This window comes from Epithele typhae (genome assembly GCF_022376455.1).
Source record: "Epithele typhae strain CBS 203.58 chromosome Unknown BXZ73scaffold_16, whole genome shotgun sequence".
Taxonomy (NCBI): domain Eukaryota; kingdom Fungi; phylum Basidiomycota; class Agaricomycetes; order Polyporales; family Epitheliaceae; genus Epithele; species Epithele typhae.
Window position 1 is genome coordinate 155,792 of NW_025954207.1, and position 22,911 is coordinate 178,702.

At 59.1% G+C, this 22,911-nt stretch overlaps 9 protein-coding genes across 9 annotated transcripts; 3 read left to right on the top strand and 6 right to left on the bottom strand.

The window, feature by feature from the left end:
- Nucleotides 1-197: 197 nt before the first annotated feature.
- Nucleotides 198-1,806, bottom strand: BXZ73DRAFT_100184 (uncharacterized protein; the record flags this gene model as incomplete). Its single annotated transcript, XM_048014496.1, has 7 exons — nucleotides 198-297; nucleotides 352-653; nucleotides 718-797; nucleotides 856-983; nucleotides 1,062-1,432; nucleotides 1,499-1,606; nucleotides 1,681-1,806. The coding sequence occupies 7 exons, from the start codon at nucleotides 1,804-1,806 to the stop codon at nucleotides 198-200; spliced, it is 1,215 nt and encodes a 404-aa protein (XP_047879057.1).
- An 88-nt stretch (nucleotides 1,807-1,894) lies between these two features.
- BXZ73DRAFT_100185 (uncharacterized protein) lies at nucleotides 1,895-3,385 on the bottom strand (the record flags this gene model as incomplete). Its single annotated transcript, XM_048014497.1, has 5 exons — nucleotides 1,895-2,116; nucleotides 2,172-2,216; nucleotides 2,699-2,739; nucleotides 3,134-3,215; nucleotides 3,278-3,385. The coding sequence occupies 5 exons, from the start codon at nucleotides 3,383-3,385 to the stop codon at nucleotides 1,895-1,897; spliced, it is 498 nt and encodes a 165-aa protein (XP_047879058.1).
- Nucleotides 3,386-5,372: 1,987 nt separating this feature from the next.
- BXZ73DRAFT_29621 (heterokaryon incompatibility protein-domain-containing protein) lies at nucleotides 5,373-6,513 on the top strand (the record flags this gene model as incomplete). The annotated part of the gene is made up of 2 exons (XM_048017782.1): nucleotides 5,373-5,492; nucleotides 5,881-6,513. Coding segments are annotated over 2 exons (753 nt in total), but the record flags the coding sequence as incomplete, so codon positions are not given.
- A 1,243-nt stretch (nucleotides 6,514-7,756) lies between these two features.
- On the bottom strand, nucleotides 7,757-8,303 carry BXZ73DRAFT_100187 (uncharacterized protein; the record flags this gene model as incomplete). The annotated part of the gene is made up of 2 exons (XM_048014498.1): nucleotides 7,757-8,058; nucleotides 8,165-8,303. 2 exons carry the CDS (start codon nucleotides 8,301-8,303, stop codon nucleotides 7,757-7,759), a joined length of 441 nt encoding a protein of 146 aa, XP_047879060.1.
- A 1,667-nt stretch (nucleotides 8,304-9,970) lies between these two features.
- On the top strand, nucleotides 9,971-11,063 carry BXZ73DRAFT_100188 (Clavaminate synthase-like protein; the record flags this gene model as incomplete). Its single annotated transcript, XM_048014499.1, has 6 exons — nucleotides 9,971-10,041; nucleotides 10,100-10,412; nucleotides 10,466-10,537; nucleotides 10,580-10,683; nucleotides 10,748-10,940; nucleotides 10,995-11,063. The coding sequence occupies 6 exons, from the start codon at nucleotides 9,971-9,973 to the stop codon at nucleotides 11,061-11,063; spliced, it is 822 nt and encodes a 273-aa protein (XP_047879061.1).
- Nucleotides 11,064-11,521: 458 nt separating this feature from the next.
- On the bottom strand, nucleotides 11,522-13,196 carry BXZ73DRAFT_45012 (uncharacterized protein; the record flags this gene model as incomplete). The annotated part of the gene is made up of 2 exons (XM_048019434.1): nucleotides 11,522-11,827; nucleotides 11,892-13,196. The coding sequence occupies 2 exons, from the start codon at nucleotides 13,194-13,196 to the stop codon at nucleotides 11,522-11,524; spliced, it is 1,611 nt and encodes a 536-aa protein (XP_047879062.1).
- Nucleotides 13,197-14,699: 1,503 nt separating this feature from the next.
- BXZ73DRAFT_100190 (laccase) lies at nucleotides 14,700-16,443 on the bottom strand (the record flags this gene model as incomplete). The annotated part of the gene is made up of 4 exons (XM_048014500.1): nucleotides 14,700-15,711; nucleotides 15,770-16,068; nucleotides 16,125-16,193; nucleotides 16,255-16,443. The coding sequence occupies 4 exons, from the start codon at nucleotides 16,441-16,443 to the stop codon at nucleotides 14,700-14,702; spliced, it is 1,569 nt and encodes a 522-aa protein (XP_047879063.1).
- Nucleotides 16,444-17,651: 1,208 nt separating this feature from the next.
- Nucleotides 17,652-19,267, top strand: BXZ73DRAFT_100191 (uncharacterized protein; the record flags this gene model as incomplete). The annotated part of the gene is made up of 3 exons (XM_048014501.1): nucleotides 17,652-17,849; nucleotides 17,926-18,023; nucleotides 19,234-19,267. 3 exons carry the CDS (start codon nucleotides 17,652-17,654, stop codon nucleotides 19,265-19,267), a joined length of 330 nt encoding a protein of 109 aa, XP_047879064.1.
- A 1,450-nt stretch (nucleotides 19,268-20,717) lies between these two features.
- Nucleotides 20,718-22,464, bottom strand: BXZ73DRAFT_44983 (laccase; the record flags this gene model as incomplete). The annotated part of the gene is made up of 4 exons (XM_048019428.1): nucleotides 20,718-21,729; nucleotides 21,788-22,086; nucleotides 22,143-22,211; nucleotides 22,276-22,464. 4 exons carry the CDS (start codon nucleotides 22,462-22,464, stop codon nucleotides 20,718-20,720), a joined length of 1,569 nt encoding a protein of 522 aa, XP_047879065.1.
- Between the last annotated feature and the right edge of the window lie 447 nt (nucleotides 22,465-22,911).

Here is a 22,911-nt window from a genome sequence, read left to right on the forward strand (position 1 = left end):
CATACGTTAACATGTAGCCGACTGTTTCTGGACACTCGAAGTCTAGGCCCCATCTGCAACGTCTTGGTGTACCCGACGAGCATGCTCGGCATGAACGACAAACCCGATATTTATTTCGCGCATGGTGGTATAGCAAAACGTTAAGCAAAACGTAACACGCGTAGCACAATACGGAGGGTCGACGAACATCACCGTCCCTACCCTCGTGAGGACCGCAACTCGTCCTGCACAGCACCCTCGCTGGAAACCTCCCCAGCCTCACGCTCCACGTCGCATGGTTCTGCAGAAATCTCGTCCCTGCAAACGCACGAAATCAGCCCAACATCCACGTACAACGATCGATCCACTCACCCCACTGCCTCCGTACCCCGGTGCCCGGGATTTCCCATCCTGTCCGCATACAGCTCGAACTCCGTGCACTGCGGTCCAAGCTGCACCCGCTCGTTCGCGCGCCCGCGCACCCCGCTGAGCAGAACGACCACGGTCCTCAGGGTGGGGCACGCGGCGCACAGCCGGCGCGCGAGCGCGTCCAGGTCGAGCCCGCGCATGAACGCCTCGGCCGCGCACGGGGGGTCCGCGACGAGGTAGCACAAGACGCTGACGACGCGCACCCAGAGCGCGGGGAGGCTTCCGACAGCGGCGAAGAGGCCGTCCTGCCGAGCAACGCCGGCGTCAGCGTTGGAGGAGCGCAGACGGAAGCGGATTCGAGGGACGTACGACGATCGCGGGGGCGTGGACGTCCACGGGAGAGTTCGCGTGTACTAGCTGGCGATGAGGGTCGCTTTTAAGTACTTCATCTGCAGAGGGGCGGTCCGTGACGCGACCGACGTTGAAGCTTTCGAGGGAAAGGTGCACAGGCCCGAATGGCTTTGACGATGAGAGCCGGTCCCTTGATGCAGAGCGTGCGGATGGGGCAGGAGGGCGCAAGCAGGAACAGATCGTTGAGGAGGGCGCGGCGCGACCGCAGCGGCTTGTGACTCAGCCTACTCGGAGAGAAAATACGAGAGCCAGGAGGGTGAACATTTGGTGCACGTGCGTCGTGCCGTCAGACGAGGGGCCACCGGAGTTCTTGAACGCCTTCCGCGGAATGTTGACCTTGGCGGAGGAGGACGGGAGCGGAAGGAGTAGCGGAGGAAGCGCGTGCGGCGAGCACTGCAGGGGGCGAGGGAAAATGAGCCTCGTTCGACGATTGAACCTCCGAGCGCCAGGGGTAGACCGCTTGCAGCCAGCTGGCCGGCGTGCGACGGGCCCGAGGACAAGGGTGCTTCGTCCTGCGGCAGTAGTGACCACATTTCTCGCTGACGGCGGTGTCGACGAGGGACAGGGACTTGAGCTCGTCGACGTCGATTCCAGGACGTTGACGCACAACCTCGGGCCCGTCCTTCCAATGACGGAGCTCGGGAGGCCGTCCGACGCGCTCATCGCTGGCGAGCTTGGCCGCAGGACGAGGAGGTGTTAATCCCACTGCTCAGACCCGCGTAGCTGCCGCTGTTGCCACCACCCAGCTCCTGTCAGGCGGGATGCGGTAAATCGTGCGCGGGGGGCTGCGCACCCGCGACACGCCCACCGCCGCGCGACGGTCCTCCTCCACGAGCTCGGACGAAGCCTGCAGTATCGTGGGCGGAACCGCGTCGGACGAGCGCGGCAGCGTGAGGGGCTTGGAGGCGATAGCGGCCGGACGGGGAGCGCGTCGACATCCATCGAGTCCGGGGTGAAGCCAGTGACAGGGCCATCGACCTCGCAGTGGCCGAAACAGACCGGAACCGTGGGCTGTGCGTCGTCCTTCGTCGGGGGATCGACCTCCATCGCGTCGGTGGGAGTCTCGCTGAGAACGCTGGTGCGTCTGCGGTACTCGTCGGAAACACCTGGGCGGCCATGGAGCCGAGTTATCGACCTAGTCCTCCTTGCGCTTCTGCATCTTGCGGCGGACGGCGCCGATGGCGATGAACACACCGCTCCGGCTGAGTCCGGCTGAGTGGCGGCGGTGCACGGGGGTGTCGTCTTTCCCAGTAGTAGCCTCGACTTCTTCCCCGGCACAGTCCTTGTTCAAGACGATCGTCTTGCCATGTGCACGTGCGAGGCTCTTGGCAGTAGACTGGCCGAGCGATCCTTCGCCCTATGGGTTCTGTCCAGTCGAACAGGCATGTTCGACAGTGTTGCTCTGGTCGGACAGGGACCGAGTAGCGGAAGGCAATGAAGATCTCCCAACGAAGATCCTGGAGCAGCCCCAGATGTGAGGAGTATCGATTGCGCAGATATTGGGGACGATATGCCACGACAGAATATTGCGATATCTTCATCATCCATGTTCGTGTTGTGAATAAAGTCCTCCGTCGGCAAGATGGTGGAAAACTGTTACCTGGGATATATTAGCAAGTGCACCGAACTTCGGAAAAGCGAAACAACGCACCGCGGCTTGGTTGCAAGCAGTATCATCTCCGTTATAGACCATTGGTAGACCCGGGAAAGCAAGAAACTAGAGGTGCGGACGCGTGAAACACATTGTTGTCCCACTGGGCTGGAATAGAATCATCCTCAGCACGAGTGACTCCGTGTGATCGTACCACAGTACACACCTCGATCGCGCGAAGTTCAATGACAAACCCTTCTGCTACCACTGACTGCCCTTCCCTCTTCACTGAGGAGGCCACGGGAGTGTCGGCACGCCAGCTCGTAGGCAGCCTACGCAACTACATACTCGTCCGCGCGCGAGACCGTCGCTTAGGAAGTAAAAGTTCGCTGAAAAGGACCCGTCAGCAACCGCACTACTACATTGGAGGGGAGCGCCGACTGCGGTACGCGGTAACCAGAAGAATGACCGGAACTCACCGTCAACACTGGGGTGCACCCATCAAGGTTTCCCGAGCGACGTACACGCCGACATTGCACAGGTCGAGAAGTTGCAAAGCACTTGCTGTCACGCTCATCAGAGTTGACAACATCTTGAATTTCGTGCACAGTTCCATGCAGCATTGAAAATGTGACTCGACGACTGCCATCGCCTGCCGATGGTAACCTTATGAAAGATATCTATGAGGGGGAGAGCGCGCACGTCTGAGAGGACGCGGCGATTGCGAGGGTAGGCAATCGACATTGGTCGCGGTATGGGGGGAGAGCACGGCTGTAGACTCACTCTTGGCCTCGTCCACAGGACATTCTCGCTCAAACTCCCAAGCCCGCGGAATAGTTGAGGAGAGTGGATGGCGGCCGAAGTCCTGAGCGGAACCGGGATTCAGAGGGGCTCTGACGCAGAATGAAGGTGGTGACATGTACGTACCGAGTCGGATGTGATGCAGGAGCCCGTACTGTCAAGAGCTTGCGAGACGGCTAAACCGCATGTTTGGTATCCGTGGACGCGGCAAGCCTCCCTTTGAAGGCGACTCATGCTGATCTCAAATGGTTGGAACTTGGGCAGGAGAGGACCAAGGAGATGAAACAAGAGCGTGTCGCCCGCGTCCAGTGGAGGGGTGCGAGGCTTGGAGGCAGCAGGGTGGACGAAGAGCAGGAGAGAACGTAGCACTGGTGTCTCCAGCCTGCAGGTGTTCCGGCGTCCGGCACTCGCCGGACCGACGGATAGGCGCGTCATCATCGACGCTTGCAGATGCGATGCGCACGGCGACGCTTATGCACATGTCCGTGAACAGCATCTCAAGACAGAGGACGATTGAGACGGGATGCACGTCGTGCGCTCGATGCGCTCTGCGCACTCGTATCACTTGGTGCCCACCCGCGCGCGTTTCCGTCCCCTTCGGATCCTTGCGGCGCGTCCTCGCCACCATGTCTCCTTCCCCATCGATATCCCAGCCACACCCGTTCCACCTGCACGGTCACGCCTTCCATGTAGTCCGCTCTGCCTCCCCGACGGAACATGACTCCAACAACCCGCCGCAGCACCACGTCGTGTCGCTGGGGATAACGCCACGACCCCCTTCGGCACGAGTAACTGGGGCTTGCGCTTGAAGTCCACCACTGCGACATCAACTAACGCCTGCTTATGTACGCCTGGAGCAAACGAGGAAGAACCGGCCGCCGATACCGACAGAATGCGGACCGTGGTCTGGTTGGCGCCGGTGCCTGCGTTTCGAGCCAACTGCGTTCTCTTCGATGACATCTCTTTCCCCCGCCATCCCCGGCTAGCCACGCGGAGCATACTGTCTACGGAAGCTCTCCTGGACGTTCCCTTTCCGACTCGAGAGCCGCACCACAACCGGTTGCTCTTTTCTCGCTGTTTCGAGTCTTGCATGATGATTCCTGAGCCTTCTCCTATTCCTGAACGTTATCGCGCGCGTGATCGAGCGCACCGCGGTGATCATGTGAGTCCGCATCTAGCTCCTCTCCTCTTTCTTGCGCTCAAAGTGCTACTCCTGGGTATTGATTCCGGCTGCTCCGAGGCTCTTCAGTATCATAAATCTGGTAATTCACACGGACCTGCGCCTGAGGGTCCGAAGATCGTCTGCGAGAACTGCTCCGGGGCGACAATTTTGTCCAAACCGCGCGTGGACTACATACATATTGCATGTGCCGTCACCGGCAACACGGCGAAGCGCTGCGGTGGTCCTGCCTGAATCCGGTACGTCATGGGCATGCTTGGGACCAGCTGACCCATTTATCTCAGCGGTGTTTATCTCCGCTCAAACCAAGCTGTTGTGCGGCCGGGAGATCTAGAGCATCGCGCCTCTCTTTCCTGGAGACGGCGTTGAGCTGCTCTCCAATCCCGGCTTCGCACCTGGCAGCTGGCATCCGGTGCCCATTCGCGCGCATACATTGCCATACGAGCGCGGCTGAGATCTCTCGCAGTTACTGGAGTCTGGCTACTCCGGCGATCCAAGCGTCGGCGAACATCTGCGTATCGGACCGCATCATGTACCTTGCGACGAATGACATATCTCTCAGCTTCGCCCAATGGTGGACACGCACGGTATCAGAGCCTGTCATGTTCGTGGCAGGGAACGTCATCTCGCCCTGGGAGTGCACACACTCTGTTCGCCTTCATTTCTCAGGAGGTGCCTTGGAGGCGCTCCGGCGCTATCGCGTGCATGCTCCGCACGGTGGGACGTGCGGTCGGCGTATGGGACCGGGGTCGCCCTTGGCCTCTTCCGTCTCCCACTCGACCCATCTCACGTCTCCTCTCGTCCATCTTGCGTTTCCTCCCAGCAACCGACCCCCTCTGTGCCAATATCAAGTACAGATAACCCAATCGACCGTCTTGGATTCTCACTGTACGTCCGCTCTTCCGGTGCTCTGTATCGCATTTGCCCATGCTCCCGCAGTGTCTGTGGTCCCCCTTCCACGAATCTTCCACAGCAACTCGCACCCGGTATTCGTGCTCGCCCTTGCATGAAATACCTGTGCTAATATTCGTGAAACAAGCGATGTGGCTCCTGGGCACCGCGCGCGCGAACCTCGTCTTCTTTCCCCAACCTGAAGGCGTTCCTGGAGGCTATGCTATCCTGTCGCACACCTGGGGAGGAGAAGAAGAGACGTTTCAAAAGGTTCAAAAGCTGAACGAAGAATCCAGCGGCACTTTCTCCCAGGAAGATCAACGTCCCCTGCCCCGAGCTGAGCTCCGATCTCTCATTTCTGAGGCAGTCTCCGAAGAAGCGGTGACTCGCAGGGACTTAGAAGATGCTCTCCATCAAGTGGAATCCCGGATCATGCAGAAGCTCGATGCCAGGCTACCCCCTCCTCGCCGTACCCGCGATCGCGCCGAAGAGAATCTCCGAGATAGTACCGAATGCGAGCCTGGTCAGTGCAATTAAAGCTCGTTTTCACTCCTCGGCGCTGACGTACGAGACCCAAGGTCGCTCGACACATTCAGATCCACGTGCCCCCACGATACCGCTTTCCCCTACTCCTGCACCCGTCCAAGGGCTTGCTGAGCCATCCCGCTCGTCGCCACCATGGTTCAACCCACGCGATCGCCTCACTCAAAAAACTCGATCATTCCTTGAGCTCTCCGAACGGCACGGGCATGAGTACGCTTGGGTCGACACGTGCTGTATCAACAAGGAGAGCAGTGCTGAGCTCTCGGAAGGCATCAATTCCATGTTCCGCTACTACGCCGTCTCCGCCATCTGCTACGTCTACCTCAGCGACGTCAAATACTCCGACACTGATCCAGACAAGATGTGGGACGCCTTCCGATGTAGTCGCTGGCACTCGCGGGGCTGGACTCTCCAAGAGCTCATCGCGTCCCGCGTTCTCGTGTTCTATTCCAAGGAGTGGATCTATCTGGGCACCAAGTACGAGCTCGCCGATCGCCTAGAAAAAGCAACCGGGATCTCCGCGACAGTCCTCCGCTTCGAGAGCCCGTTTACCGACGCGAGCATCGCGACGCGCATATCCTGGGCAGCGCATCGGTACACCACACGGCCGGAAGACGGTGCCTACAGCCTCTTCGGGCTTTTCGGGGTCAACATGCCGACGCTTTACGGCGAAGGGCGGCACGCATTCTGCCGGCTCCTCATGGAGATCTCGAAGACGTCGCGGGATCCTTCGATTTTTCTCTTGGGAGAACGACGGGATGCATACGGCTTGCAAGACCTCCAATCGGGCCTCCAGGACATTCCCCGGGGCCAAACCCGTCGTCATATTCTCCCCCTTCAGCCTTCACCCGACCTGCGTTCTGTGTCCTACGACCCAAGAGCACGCTCTCAGAGGGGACAAAATGAGGTACGCGAGTATGGATACTATTCTACGCTGGGCTACATTGACGACCATTTTAGCACGGCTCGATTGCAAGCGCGACCGAAGAAATCCGTGCTCCCACGTTCTCTATGTCGCCAAGTGGGATCGAGCTCCATGCAGCCGTTCTGCCTCTGGATGATACACATAGATTCTTCCTTGTCGACATGTTCTGCAGGGATCCCGACCCCGTCTTCCTCGTGCTTGAAAGGGTGGATGACGACCTCAACGCTGGTTCTGCTCCGCTCTACCAGCCCACAGAGAGACCGGCTGTTGTGTCAATGAATCAATCAAGCACCGCGATTGCCTCACATAGCTGGACGATGGCCGACCTGCGCGTTGTAGCGCTCCCGCCGTACACTGGTGACCTCTCCGAGCGCGAAACCTTAGGGATGGAGTCGCTGAGGCGCTTCTGCGAATCCACCACTACCGGCTCCCCCTTTCACCTTGTCTTTCACAACTTCCTCCAGCTCCAAGAAGATTACGTATTCTTCGACCACGTCGCAAGCACCCTGCACTCTCCTTCTTCCGCCGGAGATATCTCCCTCCATTTCAGGTATCATTGGCGCCGTGCAGCGCTCGTTGTTGTTCTTGGTACATGCTCTCGTACCGAGTCCGCCATCGACAACCACCTACGCTCGTCCGGGCCAGCCTCTCTGTCATCCCGGATCGCCACGAAGACGCCAGGTCCAGGCGTACCACACCGACAACACTTCTGCATCCTTCATTGGTCCGACAGCAATGAAGAAGCCCCAGCTGCGCATTCGTGCGAAACGGATCATATCGACATGGACGGATCATGGCCAGTGGAGCGCAGAAAGAAGTATTGGTCTTGGGAAGTCGTGTTGTCGTTCTCTCCTAGTCCGTTGGGTAGAGAAACGGTGCAAGTGAAATTCCGCATTGTCCCGAAGTATGGAAGGTAGACGAAGAAATTGATTTGTGTACAGCTTTAGGCATGGTGGTACGAGACGTGGAGCGCCGCCTATTGTAAACATCACCGCACATTTTCCAAAGCCAACCAACAGTTCCATCTATCGCTAGCACCGCGCATGGAACGGTCGTAACGATGCTGTTACACGCTGATGTGGTGCCAACTCTGGCGAGTCTCGATGGCAGGGGTGAGGGTGAGGGAGCGATCTCGCGTAACCGCGAGGTTCGGGATATCGAGTGAGGTGAAAAAGAAGCAAGATACGACGCCCTGCGTAGAGGCCGAACGCGTGGCGCGCGAAGTGGATGAGGACGGAGGAATAGACGCGGGGAATATGAGGTCGCGCACACGGGCTGGCGAGAAGATGAAGGATGCGAGGGCGACAGTGGGCGTGGGCGAGGTCGTGGGCGTGGACGTGGGCGAGGTCGAGGTGTAGCGAGGCGAAGCTGGATGAGCACATCGCACATGCGAGAATAGGGGGGAAGTTGACTCATAGCCTAAATACATACAGCGCGCGTGGCGCGAGGGAGTATCTAGGGGAAGAGACTGTACCGAAGCCAATGAGGGCGTCGTTCTCGTATATCTCGAGGGTGTAGTCATCGTCGCCGAGTAGGTATCGTGCGCCCTTTGTGTCGAGACACCGGTTCGTCTGCATGAGATGAGAGATGGTAACGTCGTCAGAGGACGACATGATGTTCAAGAGGACATCGGGTACGAGGGTAGGCCGTTCGCAGGACGTCTGGATATTCGGCGTCGCCAAGTGATTCCAAAGGAGAATCCATTAAGCAAAACTTACAGGTATCTTCACGGGAATTGTCAGCGATGCACTCCGTTGACCATGAATATTCTTGGACCTACCTTCCAACGACACTGATCCGCAAGTAATAATGATGATTTAAAGTGTTGGCGTTAACGTAGGGAGGGATTTTTGCAGCTTCGCGGTAGTGTGTAGTGGGAGTTCATAAACTCGGAGCAAGACGAGTTCAGTGTCTGACTTGGAATGCATCCGGGGTAACACAATCCGATGAGCTGGGGAAAGCAACAGTGAGGTGATTGACTACCAATCTAAACATCGGGGAACCCACCTCTACAGCCTCGTTGAGATTCAGAACGCCGTCAAACAATAGGCCTGATGAGCGATGGGGCATCTCCGCAGCTTCGTGTATGTGTGGCCATCTACCGCGTCGCCGATGTCAGAGAAGATCGGCGAAGGCAAAAAGGGAGGGAAGGGATAGCCGCTTGGACTTGTAGTAGCCTGGCACTGCGATGCGCGCGGAGCATGCAACGCTAATTGACATACCATTACAACACGCCGCAACCACATCATGTTTTCCTCGCCATCGCCGTGTTGAAGTGGGATGAACACGGTCCTTGTACGTGGAAGAGTGGTGCTCGCGAGTGCGAGGAAGGCGAACGCTTGGTGAACGCCTCAGTCTTCATGCCGCACAATCGTGTACTTCTAGGTCCGAATTCGTGGTGTCGCGAAGAAACATTGGGTTGACAAAGACCAAGGAGGCAAGGAAGTCTAGTTCGAGGACGAGTTAAAGATCGCGGCTCGAATCCTTCGAGTGCAAGAGCTCGCAGTGTGCTGACTAAAGCGTCCGTTAGCGCCCCAGCAACCGCGGTCAGCCCACCTCTCCGTATCTCTCTCTCTCTCCTCGTCCCTGAACTCCCTTGTCACGTACCACCTTCGGGTGTGGCCATCACAGAGTGTACTCTGCTTCATCCTCACGCTCCTCGATGGTTGGAGTCGACAACTCGACGCGCTCCCGACACGCCCTCAACATGTCCGCGCCCCAGCACACCCCCATCGTTGATGCGCCCTTCACTGCCCCGCGATCGTGCACGGGTGGTACGGCCAGAACGCGAGCGGGAACGTGAGTCGAGCATGTGCGCTAAGCTTGTGAGTGCACTCTGTATATCATCGTCGTTGCGCAGAGCGCGCGTGCAGCTCGTGAGCTGCGTCGCATGTACGTACACGCTCGGGCAGGGGGGCCTTGCGGCCAAAGGTGTCCGCCAGACTACCCAAGCGACATCCCCCTACGTCTGTGCGTTGCGGCCGGTGGTGCAACCTCACGAGCTGCACGCACGCACGATCCACGATCCACAGTCCCCAACGAACGGCCGCCTTGACAGTCCCTCAATACGCGCGGTCCCGACTCGCCCTCAATGCGCCATGTCCCTGGAGCGCTCCCACTCCCAACACTCCCAGACGCTACTCCCACTGCGCCAACACATGCAAGGAGGGGCGTGGGATTTTCGTAGTGAGTTACTGCGCCGGGATTCAGTGAACACTACGACTGACCGGCGATCCGTTGCAGACCTCACAAACCACGGCGTATATAAGGGATGTTTGCGATGGTCGAGGAGACGATCGCCCTCGAGGAGAAGCTCCTCTTTGAGCAGGGAGATCGAGACGTTTCTTTCGGGTACGCTCTCTCGAATCTTTTGCATCTGCACCCTCCACCAATCTCCGCATCGGCACAGCTACAAGGCCGTCGGCGTGCAGTTCATCGACGACAATGGCACGCACGACATCATCTCCAAGGACGATACGCTCGCCTGGCCGGCCGTTGCGCGCCGCACGTACGCCTCCACCGTCAACGCGCGGATGGAGCCCATCATGGCCACCATCACGCCGTTCGTGAAGTCGTCGCTCGTGATCAACCACCACCCCGACGATAAGCTTGGGCTCCCTGTGGGCACCCTCGCGTCTCTCCACAAGGTCGAGGGGTCCAGCGGATGCGCGGCGCGGTTCATCAGAGCGCCGCCGTGTCCTGGGCCGAACTTTGAGTCCGTGGTGAGTGGTTTGCCTTGTGGCCCCTCGCGTTGTACCGACATCACCCTCCCCAGTCGTTCCTCCACAATCGCCTCGGCGACTTGCAGGTGCTCCCGCCCGGGTTTGACCAGTGGTTCTACATCAAAGTCAGTGATCCTTTTCGATCTGCCGTACTCATGCTCACGCAGTCGTCCGTCGCTCAGCCTCTGCCCGGACACGCGATCTGCAACATCGGCGACGCCCTCAACATCTTCCCCGGCGGTATCTTGCGCTCCAACATCCATCGCCTCGTGTGAGTCTGTCCACGACGTTACTCTGCGTCTCATTCCCTTCCTAGCCCGCCTCCGCGGGAGCAGGCCCAGTACGAACGGCACTCTGTCGTCTTCTTCACCCCCGAACGACGTCGTCGAGCTGCGGGTTCTGTCCGGGCAGAGCGAGCGCATCGCTGCGGCGGTCGCCTACGCGCCCCCGGGGAAGTACGCCCCTGGCGTGACGGCGATGGAATGGCTGGCGAGGAGGGTCAAATCGCAGCGGGTGACAAACTGCAAGGTGTGTCCTGTTCCGCCGATGTGCGCTGTTGCCAAGGGCTGATGAGGCCGGTAGGGTCCAGAGAGCTGGACGGATAGGCGGGGTACTGAGGACACGGCGATTCCGAGCCAGGGGAAGATCTGAATAGCTTCGAATAACGTGTATGTACTATGTACAGTCATAGCTCTTAATGAACACACGCGTTTCGAACACCCCGACTGCGTCGTCTGCGGACGGGGATCCATACGTTAACATGTAAAAATAACATGTAGCCGACTGTTTCTGGACACTCGAAGTCTAGGCCCCATCTGCAACGTCTTGGTGTACCCGACGAGCATGCTCGGCATGAACGACAAACCCGATATTTATTTCGCGCATGGTGGTATAGCAAAACGTTAAGCAAAACGTAACACGCGTAGCACGATACGGAGGGTCGACGAACATCACCGTCCCTACCCTCGTGAGGACCGCAACTCGTCCTGCACAGCACCCTCGCTGACAACCTCCCCAGCCTCACGTTCCGTATCGCGTGGTTCTGCAGAAAGCCCCTCCCTGCAAACGCACGAAATCAGCCCAACATCCGCGTACAACGATCGATCCACTCACCCCACCCCCTCCGTACCCCGGTGCCCGGGATTTCCCATCCTGTCCGCATACAGCTCGAACTCCGTGCACTGCGGTCCACGCCGCACACGCTCGTTCGCGCGCCCGCGCACCCCGCTGAGCAGAACGACGACGGTCCGCAGGGTGGGGCACGCGGCGCACAGCCGGCGCGCGAGCGCGTCCAGGTCGAGCCCGCGCATGAACGCCTCGGCCGCGCACGGGGGGTCCGCGGCGAGGTAGCACAAGACGCTGACCACGAGCACCCGGAGCGCGGGGAGGCTCCCGACGGCGGCGACGAGGCCGTCCTGCGGAGCGACACGCGCGTCAGCGGTGAAGGGGCGCGGGCGGAAGCGGGTTCGAGGGACGCACGACGATCGCGGGGGCGTCGACGTCCGCGGGAGAGGCCGCGTGGAAGCCGGCGATGAGCGTCGCTTCTAGGCATTCGATCTGCAGGGTGTAGGGGCGGCCCATGACGCGGACGATGCCCCGCGCCAGGACGCCGGCGTCGAAGCTTTCGAGGGAGAGGTGCACGGGTTTGGTGCGGCCGAGAACGGAGCGCATGGCTTTGACGATGAACGTCGGCCCCTTGATGTAGAGCGTGCGGATGGGGCAGGAGGGCGCAAGGAGGAAGAGATCGCTGAGGAGGGCGCGGCACGACTGTAGTGACTTCCACGAGCCCGAGCGCGCCTGCTCGATGATGTTCAACATGCGGCAGCTCTCGAACCGGTCGGTGTCTGCGAGGTCTTCCACGGTGCGACGCTTGAAAGAGTACTCCAAGTTCTGGAGATGAGGGAACGCGCCCACCAAAGCGACGGTCTCGATGGCTTCGACGTTCTTCAGGTAGAGGTCTGTGACGTGGGGGTACACCTCTTCGTGATGTTGCGCGCCATCGACAAGGATGAAAGCGTTGTCCGCGGAAAGGGATTTCAGCGTCCATTGGGAATTGCTGAGAACTAGGACAGGGTTCTTGGAGTCTTCGTCCTCGTAGCTGGCATCATCTTCCAAACTCGTGTCCGAGTCTGAATCCGAGTCGGGGACATCCTCTCGTTGATCGTCCTCATCGCCTTCATGAACCAGTGTGGAAGTGTGGACGGAAGTAGAAAGGGGCGCGGGAACGTCCTCAGTGGCGACGGTCTGCGCCGAGGAGCGTTGTCGGGGGTGTCTCGAGTTACGAGTCCAATCGATCGTCGCAGTCACGAGCTGTGAGCGAGACATGCTCAGCATCTGCGAGCCCCGCCGACCGACTTCGCCGAAATCGACGCACTTGAGGGTCGACAACCGCGATAGGGAGTATCTGAGACGCGCGGAGCATTCGAGGAGAGATTCGAGATGGAGGACGCATAACGTCGTGATGCGAATCTTCTCGGAGAAGGTGTCCAGGAAGTCGCCGAGTAGTACTGCGGTAGGACGGTGCGGGTGGACCATCAGCAAGGAGAGGCCGCGGAGATGGCGCAGTCGGTATCCGTCGTTGGCGCTGAGGAAGCTTATCAACGAGCAGAGGGCGTCGTCCTCGTATATCTCGAGGGTGTCGTCATCGCCGCCGAGCAAGTACCGTGCGCCCTCCGTGTTGAGATATCGGGTCGTCCGCATGAGACGCGAGATGGTAACGTCGTCAGAGAACGACATGATGGTGAGGAGAACATCGGGGATGAGCGTAGGCTGTTCGCGGGACATCTGGGATATTCGGTGTCATGGGGTTATTCTAAAGGAGAGGCCATTAAGGACGGCTTACAGGTATCTGCATGGGAAATGTCAGCGATGCACTCCAGTACCCCGTTGACCATGAACTTGGACGTACCGTTCAACGACACTGAATGGCAAGTGATAATGATAACCTGAAGTGCTGGCGCAAACGTAGGGGGGGCAGGAAGGCTTTTCGCAACTTCGTGGTGGCGTGTAGCAGCTCATAAACTCGGGGCAAGATGAGTCGATTATTGTCTGACTTGGAATGTATCCAGGGCGACACAATCCGACGAGGTGTGGAGAGCAACAGTGAGAAACTTACGTACACAGTCTGAACATCGGGAAACTTACCTCTACAGCCTCGCATGGACGATGAGAATCAGGACGCCGTCAAACAATAGACCCATCATTGTTGTGCGCAGGGTGATGAGCGATGAGGTCTTGAGGCCTTGAGGCTTCTCGGCAGCTTCGTGTATGCGTGCCCGTCTACCGCATCTCCGATGTCAGAGAAGATCGGCGAAGACAAAAAGGGAGGGGAGGGATGGCCGCTTGAAGCTGTGGTAGCCTGGCACCGGGATGCGCGCGGAGCATAAAAATGCCAATTGACATACCAGTAGAACACGATGGAACCCTGTCATGCTTCCCCCGCCATCTCCGTTTCCAAATGGGATGAAAACGGTCCTTGGAGGTGTAAGAGTGGGTACTTGGAGAGAAGATGTGCGAGTCAGGAAGGTGTCGGTGACTGCTGGGTGAACGCCGCGGTTTTCATGCCGCCTAGCTGTGTGCTTCTGGATCCGAATCCGTGGGGTCGTGCAGAAACGTTGTGGCTTCAATGAACAAGGAGCAGGAAATTCCGGTTTGAAGACGAGTTGAAGCATGAATACTTAAACCCTTCGAGTCCAAGAACTCAGAGCAGTATTATGATGCACGGCTGACTGCACCCGCCTCCGGGTCAAGAGTGCACTTGCTGACTCAGCGGCATCATTCGCGGCTTGCTAGGCGCCGCTGCCGTTCAGAGTCAGACTCCTTTGAAACTTGAACGTTTGAACCTGGCACTGGCAGTCACGGAAGATTGCGCGTGATTCGCCGTCAGACTTCAACGCTCAACCCCGCGCGCGCACAGGGACAAAGACGCAGTGTGCAATTAATTAATATCAGCGCATACATTTGACGAAGGGAAATTTTTAAGAACGCAGGGCGGCTGGGTCACGGTAATGAGGTGAATATATGATGATATCATAAGTACTACGTTGAGAGCGATACGTGCGCGAAAGCGATGTGTGATCCGGAAATTACACGTGCCAATCTGAAGTGAGAGGAAGGGGAAGGGGAAGGGAGATGGGAGAGCGAAAAGCGTGCGCGCGCAGAATGAGACACCCCACATACCAGCGCGGCTGTTGCACACGAGTGCGCCTTGTCTACTCCGGCGCGCGTGGCGGGCTGTCTAACAATCCGTGCCGAAATCTCGAACGCCGTCGGGGCGAGCGACCGCGGTTACGTACTAGAAACGTATTGAGTGTTGTACATCGGGCAGAGGTCCTCCCAGGCGGTCGGGGGCGTGACGAACGAGCTGACGTCCGGGACGTCCTCGGCCATGACGACCGCGAAGCCGGCCTCGAGGTGGAAGTCGATGTGGCAGTGGAGGAACCACGGCCCGGGGTTGTTCGTGTCGAAGCGAATGGTGACGTTGTCCCCCGTGACGCCTGTCGAGACGACGTCGCGCTGCGGCGGGTTCGCGAAGTTGTAGTCGGTCGAGCCGGCGGAGCGAACGACGTGGAAGGTGTGCCCGTGCAGGTGGAAGGGGTGGGGCTGGCCGGGGGCGGCGGCGACCATGGGGAACGAGAGCTCGATGGTGGAGTTGCTCGGGAGAGATATGATGGAGCCGGTAGGAAGGATGTCGGTGACAGAAGACGCGCCGCTCATGAGCTGCAGAAGGACGGGGACGGTGGGCGAGTTGTAAGCCTCGCCGTTGATGAAGAACGCGGTCCCATTGAAGCTGAAGTTGAAGTTGATTGCCATGTCGACGCCGCCAACCTCCGGCTTTCCTGGAGCCGCCTGATTAGAGAGAGGAACAAGGGAGGCCTCGCTGAGAACGGTGGGGTCAGTCATTTGCGAGGTAGTGGGCTCAATCTCCGCCGCGCCGTCGTAGCGCAGGATCGCCGAGTTGATACCGCCGGTGAACGAGGTCGTGCCGATGTTGGGGAGCGCGCGAATCCAGTAGTTGTCGACGTCCTGGTCCGCAGTGAGCACGAACGAGTAACGCTGGCCGGCGAAGATCTGGAGCTGCTCGACGGTCAGCGGAACGTGATCAACCGCATCAACCTCGATGATTGTCATGTTATGGCCGTCGATCGAGAACGTGTAGTTGGGGTCGCATGAAAGGCTGACGAGGCGGAAGCGATAACGCTTGCCCTTCGTAACGGTGATCACGGCCAGCTCTGCGGTGGCCCCCTCTATAGTCGCCGTGCGCCCGAGGCCATTGATGAGGGTGGAGTTCGCGCCCACGCTAAGAGAGAAGAAATGTGTGAGCGAAATCGCGAAAATGAGCATTACTGATGACGTACGGGAATCGGGAACCGAGCGCCGCGGCAGTGTGGTACCAGTCCGTGAGCGTGATGACCGTAGACCCGTCATCAACGTCGTAGAGGGAGGCGTGCGGGTCATTCTGATTGTACACAACAAACGGGCCGGAGAGACCGTCACAGTACTGGGTCGACAAGTGACTGTGGTACCAGAAGGTGCCGGCCTGGTCAGTGGACGTGAAGTCGTAGAGGAAAGAATGGCCGGCTGAGATGGGACACTGGTTGACGAAAGCCGGGCCGTCAGCCCAGTTCGTGCCTTTCTGGAAGAAGCCGTGCCAATGCTGGAAAGCAAATCGTGAACACATCACCGCGAACGCTTCGCAGAACGAGCACGCACAATGGTCGTTGCCGTGAGCATCGTGTCGTTGGTGAGGTTGTTGATGACGTTGAGTTGGAAGTTGTCACCCTAGAACCAAATGGCGGTTAGTGAGCCGCACAAGGGAGTAGTTTGCAGGACTAAGCCATACCATGTTACCAGTAACTAGCGGGCCGGGCATCTGACCATTGACAACGACCGCCGCACGAGTGTGGCCATCGGGAGTGATGTCAGCGTTGCTGATGGTCAGGTCTGCGATGGGACCGATGGCGGCGGCAGCGAAGTGTCCGAAACCGAGGAGCGCGATGAGCGGCCCAGAAGTAGGAGAGAGAGAAGGCATTTCGCGCGGATCAGGGAAATATGGGTACGAAGGGAGGCTTCCGACTGGTGGTGGAAATAAGGAAGTACGTACAATGGAAGTGTGCTTATATTCGCCTCGCCTCACCCCACTCCGCCACATCTCCTGGCGGAGCGGATATCAGACACTCCAGGACTGTATCATCCTGTTCCGCCCAAGTGCGGGTCATGATCCCGATCGCAAAAATCGCGCATCCGTCGCATCGCATCCAACTAGTAATGCAGCGACCCCTAGCCACTCTGCCCAGTGTCTTTTTAGCAGGCGACAACAGAATGCACCCGGGCATTGAGCCCAGGCCAGTTCAAGCGAAGGCCACGAGTCAGCTGAAAGTTAAAATTTCCATAGAGTCAGATTTCTCCATTATCCGCGATGCATTTTACTAGCACAGATGTCGTTTCACTCACATCCTACATTGGCGGTGGGGTTTTCGGACAAGCTCTAGATGTTTTTCATTGTGCTACGACTGGGTTTGTCTTCTCATGTTTGCTGCGGGAGCAATATCAGAAAGCCGGCACGTGGGGGTAGAAACGGAGACAGACTCAAGATCATCGACAAGGAAGACGGAGGCAAACTGCGTAGGACGAAGTGGTTGAAAGCAAGCTGCGCGTGTGTCTGATGGGGCCTGCGGCGTCAAGGCTGACTCAGCGGCGGCCTGGGCGAGCGCCCGCTGCCGTCGCTGCCTTCTTCAATGTATCGGCGAAACTCGTCTGCAGGGCTCACGGAAACATGTCTTTTTCAGCATACTCAAGAGCTCGTATCACGCGGAACCACGGATACCAGTAACATTATGTGCATGAGAACACGGTTGCAGGAGTGACGGGGGCAATCCCCGAATCCACACTGCTCGATCGGAGGCCGAATCTGAGATTGGGGAGCGTCAGCGGCTCCTCCGTCGATCGGGCCGGAGGAAGCCGCCTGCTTTTTCACCCCTCAACGGTCTCTGCAACGCTTCGTGCTCGACCCTACACCTCTCTCCTGTAGCCTCACGATGCTCACATAGGTTAGACCGCATATGAACCGCCGAAGTGCCATGGCCCCATCCTCAGCCTGGGCATAAGGGCGTGCTGGGCATGCAGAATACACGGTCGTTTCACAAGTCCGTGCAGGCGCCTCTAGGCTGATGGGATGGCGGGGCCGTCGCGCAACCAGCGTCGCAGCTTCCTGCCCTGGCGAGTGTGGCCTCTATAATTATGCCCGCCCGCCGCCTGCCTCCGCCTTCAATTCTCCCGCCCCCTCTTCAAGTTCCCGCCGCCACTCCACCCGTGCTCACCCCCCGCCAGGCTCCTGAGGGCTCCCCCCGACCCGGCCTCTCTGCTTTCCGCACGATGCAGTTCAAGGCCCTCAACCCCATCGCTGCCCTCGTCGCAGCCGCCGCAGCCGCCGCCGAGGTACGTCCCGCTTCTCATCCCCTTTAGTCCTCCGCTCACGTGCCGACGTCCAATGCCGCAGCCCTAAGCCTCCGAGGCGTTCGATCCCTCGATCCTGACCGTCTCGTTCTCGTCCGTGGTCACCACCACCGCCTCCCAAGTCCTCGTGAGCATGATGGAGGGCCTTCGCTCCCGGTGCGCTCCCCCAGCTCACGAATTCCCGCGCGCCTCGCAGTCGGGCCCTTCGTCACCACAATCGAGACCACCGCCGTCTGGACGGCGACGCGCACAATCACCGTCGCGGACCCCCACCGACGCCCGCCAAATGGGGTTGTGTGCAGGGTCGAGCACGATCCACTGCCAGCCTGCCCGCCTATCCCCTGTCGCGGCGCGCCGACCGACACGGTCCTGTGCCCCGTTCGCGCAGGCTTCAGACGGCGCCCCCCACGACGACGACGACGATCCGCGGCCAGTCCAGTCCACATACTCACGCCCCATATATGCTCGCCCCGCCGCCCGTGCGGCCTCTCGTGGACCCCGTCCGTCTCGGCCCCAAGCCCATCTCCAGACTCCCACGTCTTCGTCCCGCCACATCCGCACGCGCCTGGTGCGGCGGTAATACACACGCGGTGCATCGGCTCCCCCATCGACGCCCACGTGCCCGCATGAGGGTGTGCTGCTCCGACTGCGCTCAGCGTAAGGACAAGTCGCCAGTGAGCGCGATGACGTCGTAGAGAAGCGGCTCGGCCGATGAACGAGTGTGAGTGCCGTGAACATCTCGGAAGACGATCGTCCATAGTTCGGGCGGACACGGTTCGCGGCGTGATCCAGTGAATCCACACCTGCAGTTAAGCATTCAGTCCGGAAGCGGACATAGAAATTAAGGCCAGCCTACCCTGATGACCATCGGCGAGGCGCCGCTGTTGGATGAGCACGTAGAGGAGAAACTCGACGAGCTTTTTCCATACCAAAAATGGAGATTTCGTCGTAGGCCATTCGTCAAAGAAGGGGTAGATCTGTACTCGCGGTTGCAAAGCGCTGGGAACGAGGGGTGGGCTGCCGTGGGCATCTCACAGAGTAAGCAGGAGTATACTTACTAGGTAAATCCGAGCGCTGGCCTATCGATGTTGTTGCTTTGTCTTGACGCAACTTCGCCTTCCTCATCGACCCTTCTTGAGCACAATGCACCTCGTCTCTTGACTGCCACGACGTTATAGTGTGTCAAGGTACGGATAGTTGCTCAATAAGAGCCTCTGTCACGATCACGGGTGTTCTCTCGTTGGCGTGATGGGATAAAGATGAAGAAGCCGGTCAACGCGGGATGCAGGAAGTCAGCGCTTATTAGAAGAACAGGGACAAGCACGAAAAAATGCTCTGCGGCTGCTGACGTCATCATGCTGACCAGCCTCCAGCTCAACGCCAGGGAGGGGCAAGCTTAGCGGGAATCGCGTGGCGCGCTCTCCGATGCACGCATGCCCGATGGCGGACGCGGTGAATGCGGAGGTGACTGGTTGACCGCTGATTTCGACGTGGACGTGCTGTTGATCGAGTCGCCGGTGTCGATCGCAGGCGCAATCTGGATCGGCTGTCGCAGGCAGTACTTACTACAGTCAAACCCCTCATAGTGCATACCCCTCGGGAAGGCCCCCGAGGTATGCGTTATGTGGGGGTATGCAGTATGAGAGAAGCGCTCATCGTGGGAGACCCATTGACGCCCTTCTGCAGCGCGCCTTTTTGGCGGCTGGCGCGCGCATTGATCCTCACACGCGCATTCCTCGCGCGCACATTCCTCCCGTTTGTTATCTGACCTCGCCCCCCCTACATAGACTAAATACGAGTAAAGTAATCAGTGACTGCGAGATGTTTTTCCCACCTTGAAGAGAAGCTTGAAGGGCCGTTCGGCGCTCTTTCACCTGCTTCTCGAGGACAGCACTTAAGACCAGATTAGAGGAAGGCGAGAGGGATACATTGCGGAGGCAGGCAAAGGTGGCCGGGGGTGTGATCAAGTCGTGCTTGAGCCCCGGTCAGTCCCGATGGTTCGTGTGGCTATTCCAGGCTGCTAGAAGGGCACATGGGAAGGTTATCCCACATTTGGGCGGCATGCAAGGCATACATGCGAGGCGCTAATGCTGATTATATATGGCAGGTATGCGTTATGGACCCCCCGGCCGAGGTATGCAGTATGCGGTATGCGGGGGGGTATGCGTTATGCCCCTATACCAACTCGGGAAGAGGCCAAAGGTATGCACTATGTGGGGGTATGCACTATGATAGGTATGCGCTATGAGGGGTTTGACTGTAGCTGTTTTGCGCGCAATACTAGTCTCTGAGTTCATGCATGTCGCAGGCGAAGCGAAGCACCTTCAATTGCGCAACGTTGCACAGAGTCCAGCGCACTCGCGCGTGCGTACACACACGCGGACAAAGATAGAACATGAAAATGATCGGTTTCAATTCAATGCTCCACATGCAGTTGGTGAGAGGCAGAAGAGGACTAACAACGCAGAGCAGCTGGGTTGTGGTGACTAGCGTACAGATGTAAGTGTATGGTATAGCAGCAGTACTACGTAGGGAGCGATATGTAGAAGGGAGTGTGCGCGAAAGCGATATGTGGTCCGGGGGTTCTAGTCCTGCACGTGCCAGTCCGAAGCGAGGGAAGGGAGGAGGGGAGGGGAGAGCGCAGAGCGCAGAACGAGGCGCCCACATACCGACGCAGCGCTTGCACGCGTGGGGCAGGCCAACTTTAAGCGGCGAGTGCGCGAGGGGAAAGGCGAACGTGCGAGCTGAGGCCGCCACGACGGAGCACCATGTCTACTCCAGCGCGCGCGCGGCGGGCAGTCGAGCAGTCCGTGCTGGACGCTCGAACGCCTTCGGGGCAGGGGACCGCGCTCACGCGCTGGCGACGTACTGGGCGTTGTACGTCGGGCAGAGGTCCTCCCAGGCAGCCGAGGGCGTGACGAACGAGCTGACGCCGGGGACGTCCTCGGCCATGACGACCGCGAGGCCGGCCTCGAGGTGGAAGTCGATGTGGCAGTGGAGGAACCACGGCCCGGGGTTGTTCGTGTCGAAGCGGATCGTGACGTTGTCGCCGGTGGTGCCGGTGGAGACGACGTCGCGCTGGGGCGGGTTGACGAAGTTGTAGTCGGTCGCGCCGGCGGAGCGGACGACGTGGAAGGTGTGCCCGTGCAGATGGAAGGGGTGGGGCTGGCCGGGGGCGGCGGCGACCATGGGGAACGAGAGCTCAATGGTGGAGTTGCTCGGGAGAGATATGATGGAGCCGCCGGGGAGGAGGTCGGTCGCGGAGGACGCGCCGCTCATGATCTGCAGGAGGACGGGGACGGTGGGAGAGGTGTAGGTCTCGCCGTTGACGAAGAAGGCAGTGCCGTTGAAGCTGAAGTCGAGGTTGATTGCCATGTCGACGCCGCCGACCTCCGGCGTTCCTGGGGCCGCCTGGTCAGAGAGAGGAACAAGGGAGGCCTCGTTGAGAACGATGGGGTCGGTCGTTTGCGACGTAGTGGGCTCGATCTCCGCCGCGCCGTCGTAGCGCAGGATCGCCGAGTTGATACCGCCGGTGAACGAGGTCGTGCCGATGTTGGGGAGCGCGCGAATCCAGTAGTTGTCGACGTCCTGGTCCGCAGTGAGCACGAACGAGTAACGCTGGCCGGCGAAGATCTGGAGCTGCTCGACGGTCAGCGGGGTGTGGTCGACCGCGTCGACCTCGATAATCGTCATGTTGTGGCCGTCGATCGAGAACGTGTGGTTTGGGTCGCACGAAATGCTGACGAGACGGAAACGGTAGCGCTTGCCCTTGGTGACGGTGATCACGGTCAGCTCAGCGTTGGCCCCCTCGGTGGTCGTCGTGCGTCCGAGGCCGTTGATGAGGGTCGAGTCCCCACCGAAGCTGAGAGAGAAGAAACGTGTGAGCGGCATCGCGAAAGTGGGAAGTACTGATGACGTACGGGAAGCGGGAACCGAGCGCCGCGGCAGTGTGGTACCAGTCCGTGAGTGTGATGACCGTGGACTCGTCATCAACATCGTAGAGGGAGGCGTGCGGATCATTCGGGTTGTACACAACGAACGGGCCACGAAGACCGTCACAGTACTGGGTCGACAAGTGACTGTGGTACCAGAAGGTGCCAGCCTGGTCGGTGGACGTGAAATCGTAGAGGAAAGAATGGCCGGCTGAGATGGGGCATTGGTTGACGAAAGCCGGGCCGTCAGCCCAGTTCGTGCCCTTCTGGAAGAAGCCGTGCCAGTGCTGGAAAGCAGATCGTGAGCATACCGCCACAAACACTTCGCAGAACGAGCACGCACAATGGTCGTTGCCGTGAGCATCGTGTCGTTGGTGAGGTTGTCTATGACGTTGAGTTGGAAGTTGTCACCCTAGAACCAAATGGCGATGAGTGATCCGCACAAGAAAGTACAATAAATTCTGACTGAGCCGTACCATGTTGCCGACAACGAGCGGGCCTGGTACCTGACCATTGACAACGACAGCCGCACGAGTGTGGCCATCGGGAGTAATGTTGGCGTTGCTGATTGTCAGGTCTGCGATGGGACCGACGGCGGCGGCGGCGAGGCGACCGAGAGAGAAAAGCGCGATGAGGGGCGCAAAGGTGGCGGAGAGAGAAGCCATGCCGGATTAGAGGAAATAAGGAGGGTTTCGGTGGAGACGAGGAGAGCAGAAGAAGCGGTAGTTGGTGAGGACCGTTCGGAGGAGCTCCCGCTGCTTATATTCGCCCCGCCTCTCTCCGCCGCATCTGCAGGCGGGGAGGGCATCAGAGACTCGTTGGAGTGCATCCTCCACACGCGGGGCATGATCCCGATCGCAAAAGTCGCGCGTCCGTCGCATAGCGTCCAACCAGGAACGCGGCGAACCCTAGCCACTCTGCCCGGTGCCTCTTTGCGACGGGCGACGACAAACACGCCCGGGAAATTTGGCCCAGGCCGTTCTAGCCAAGGGAGAAGGTGACGAGTCAGCTCGGAGTGCGATATTCCGTGGCAGCCAAGTTCAAGCACAGTTGACATTTCACTCGCATTCTGCATGAGCTGTGGGGTTTTCTGACCAGTGAGTTTGTCTTTT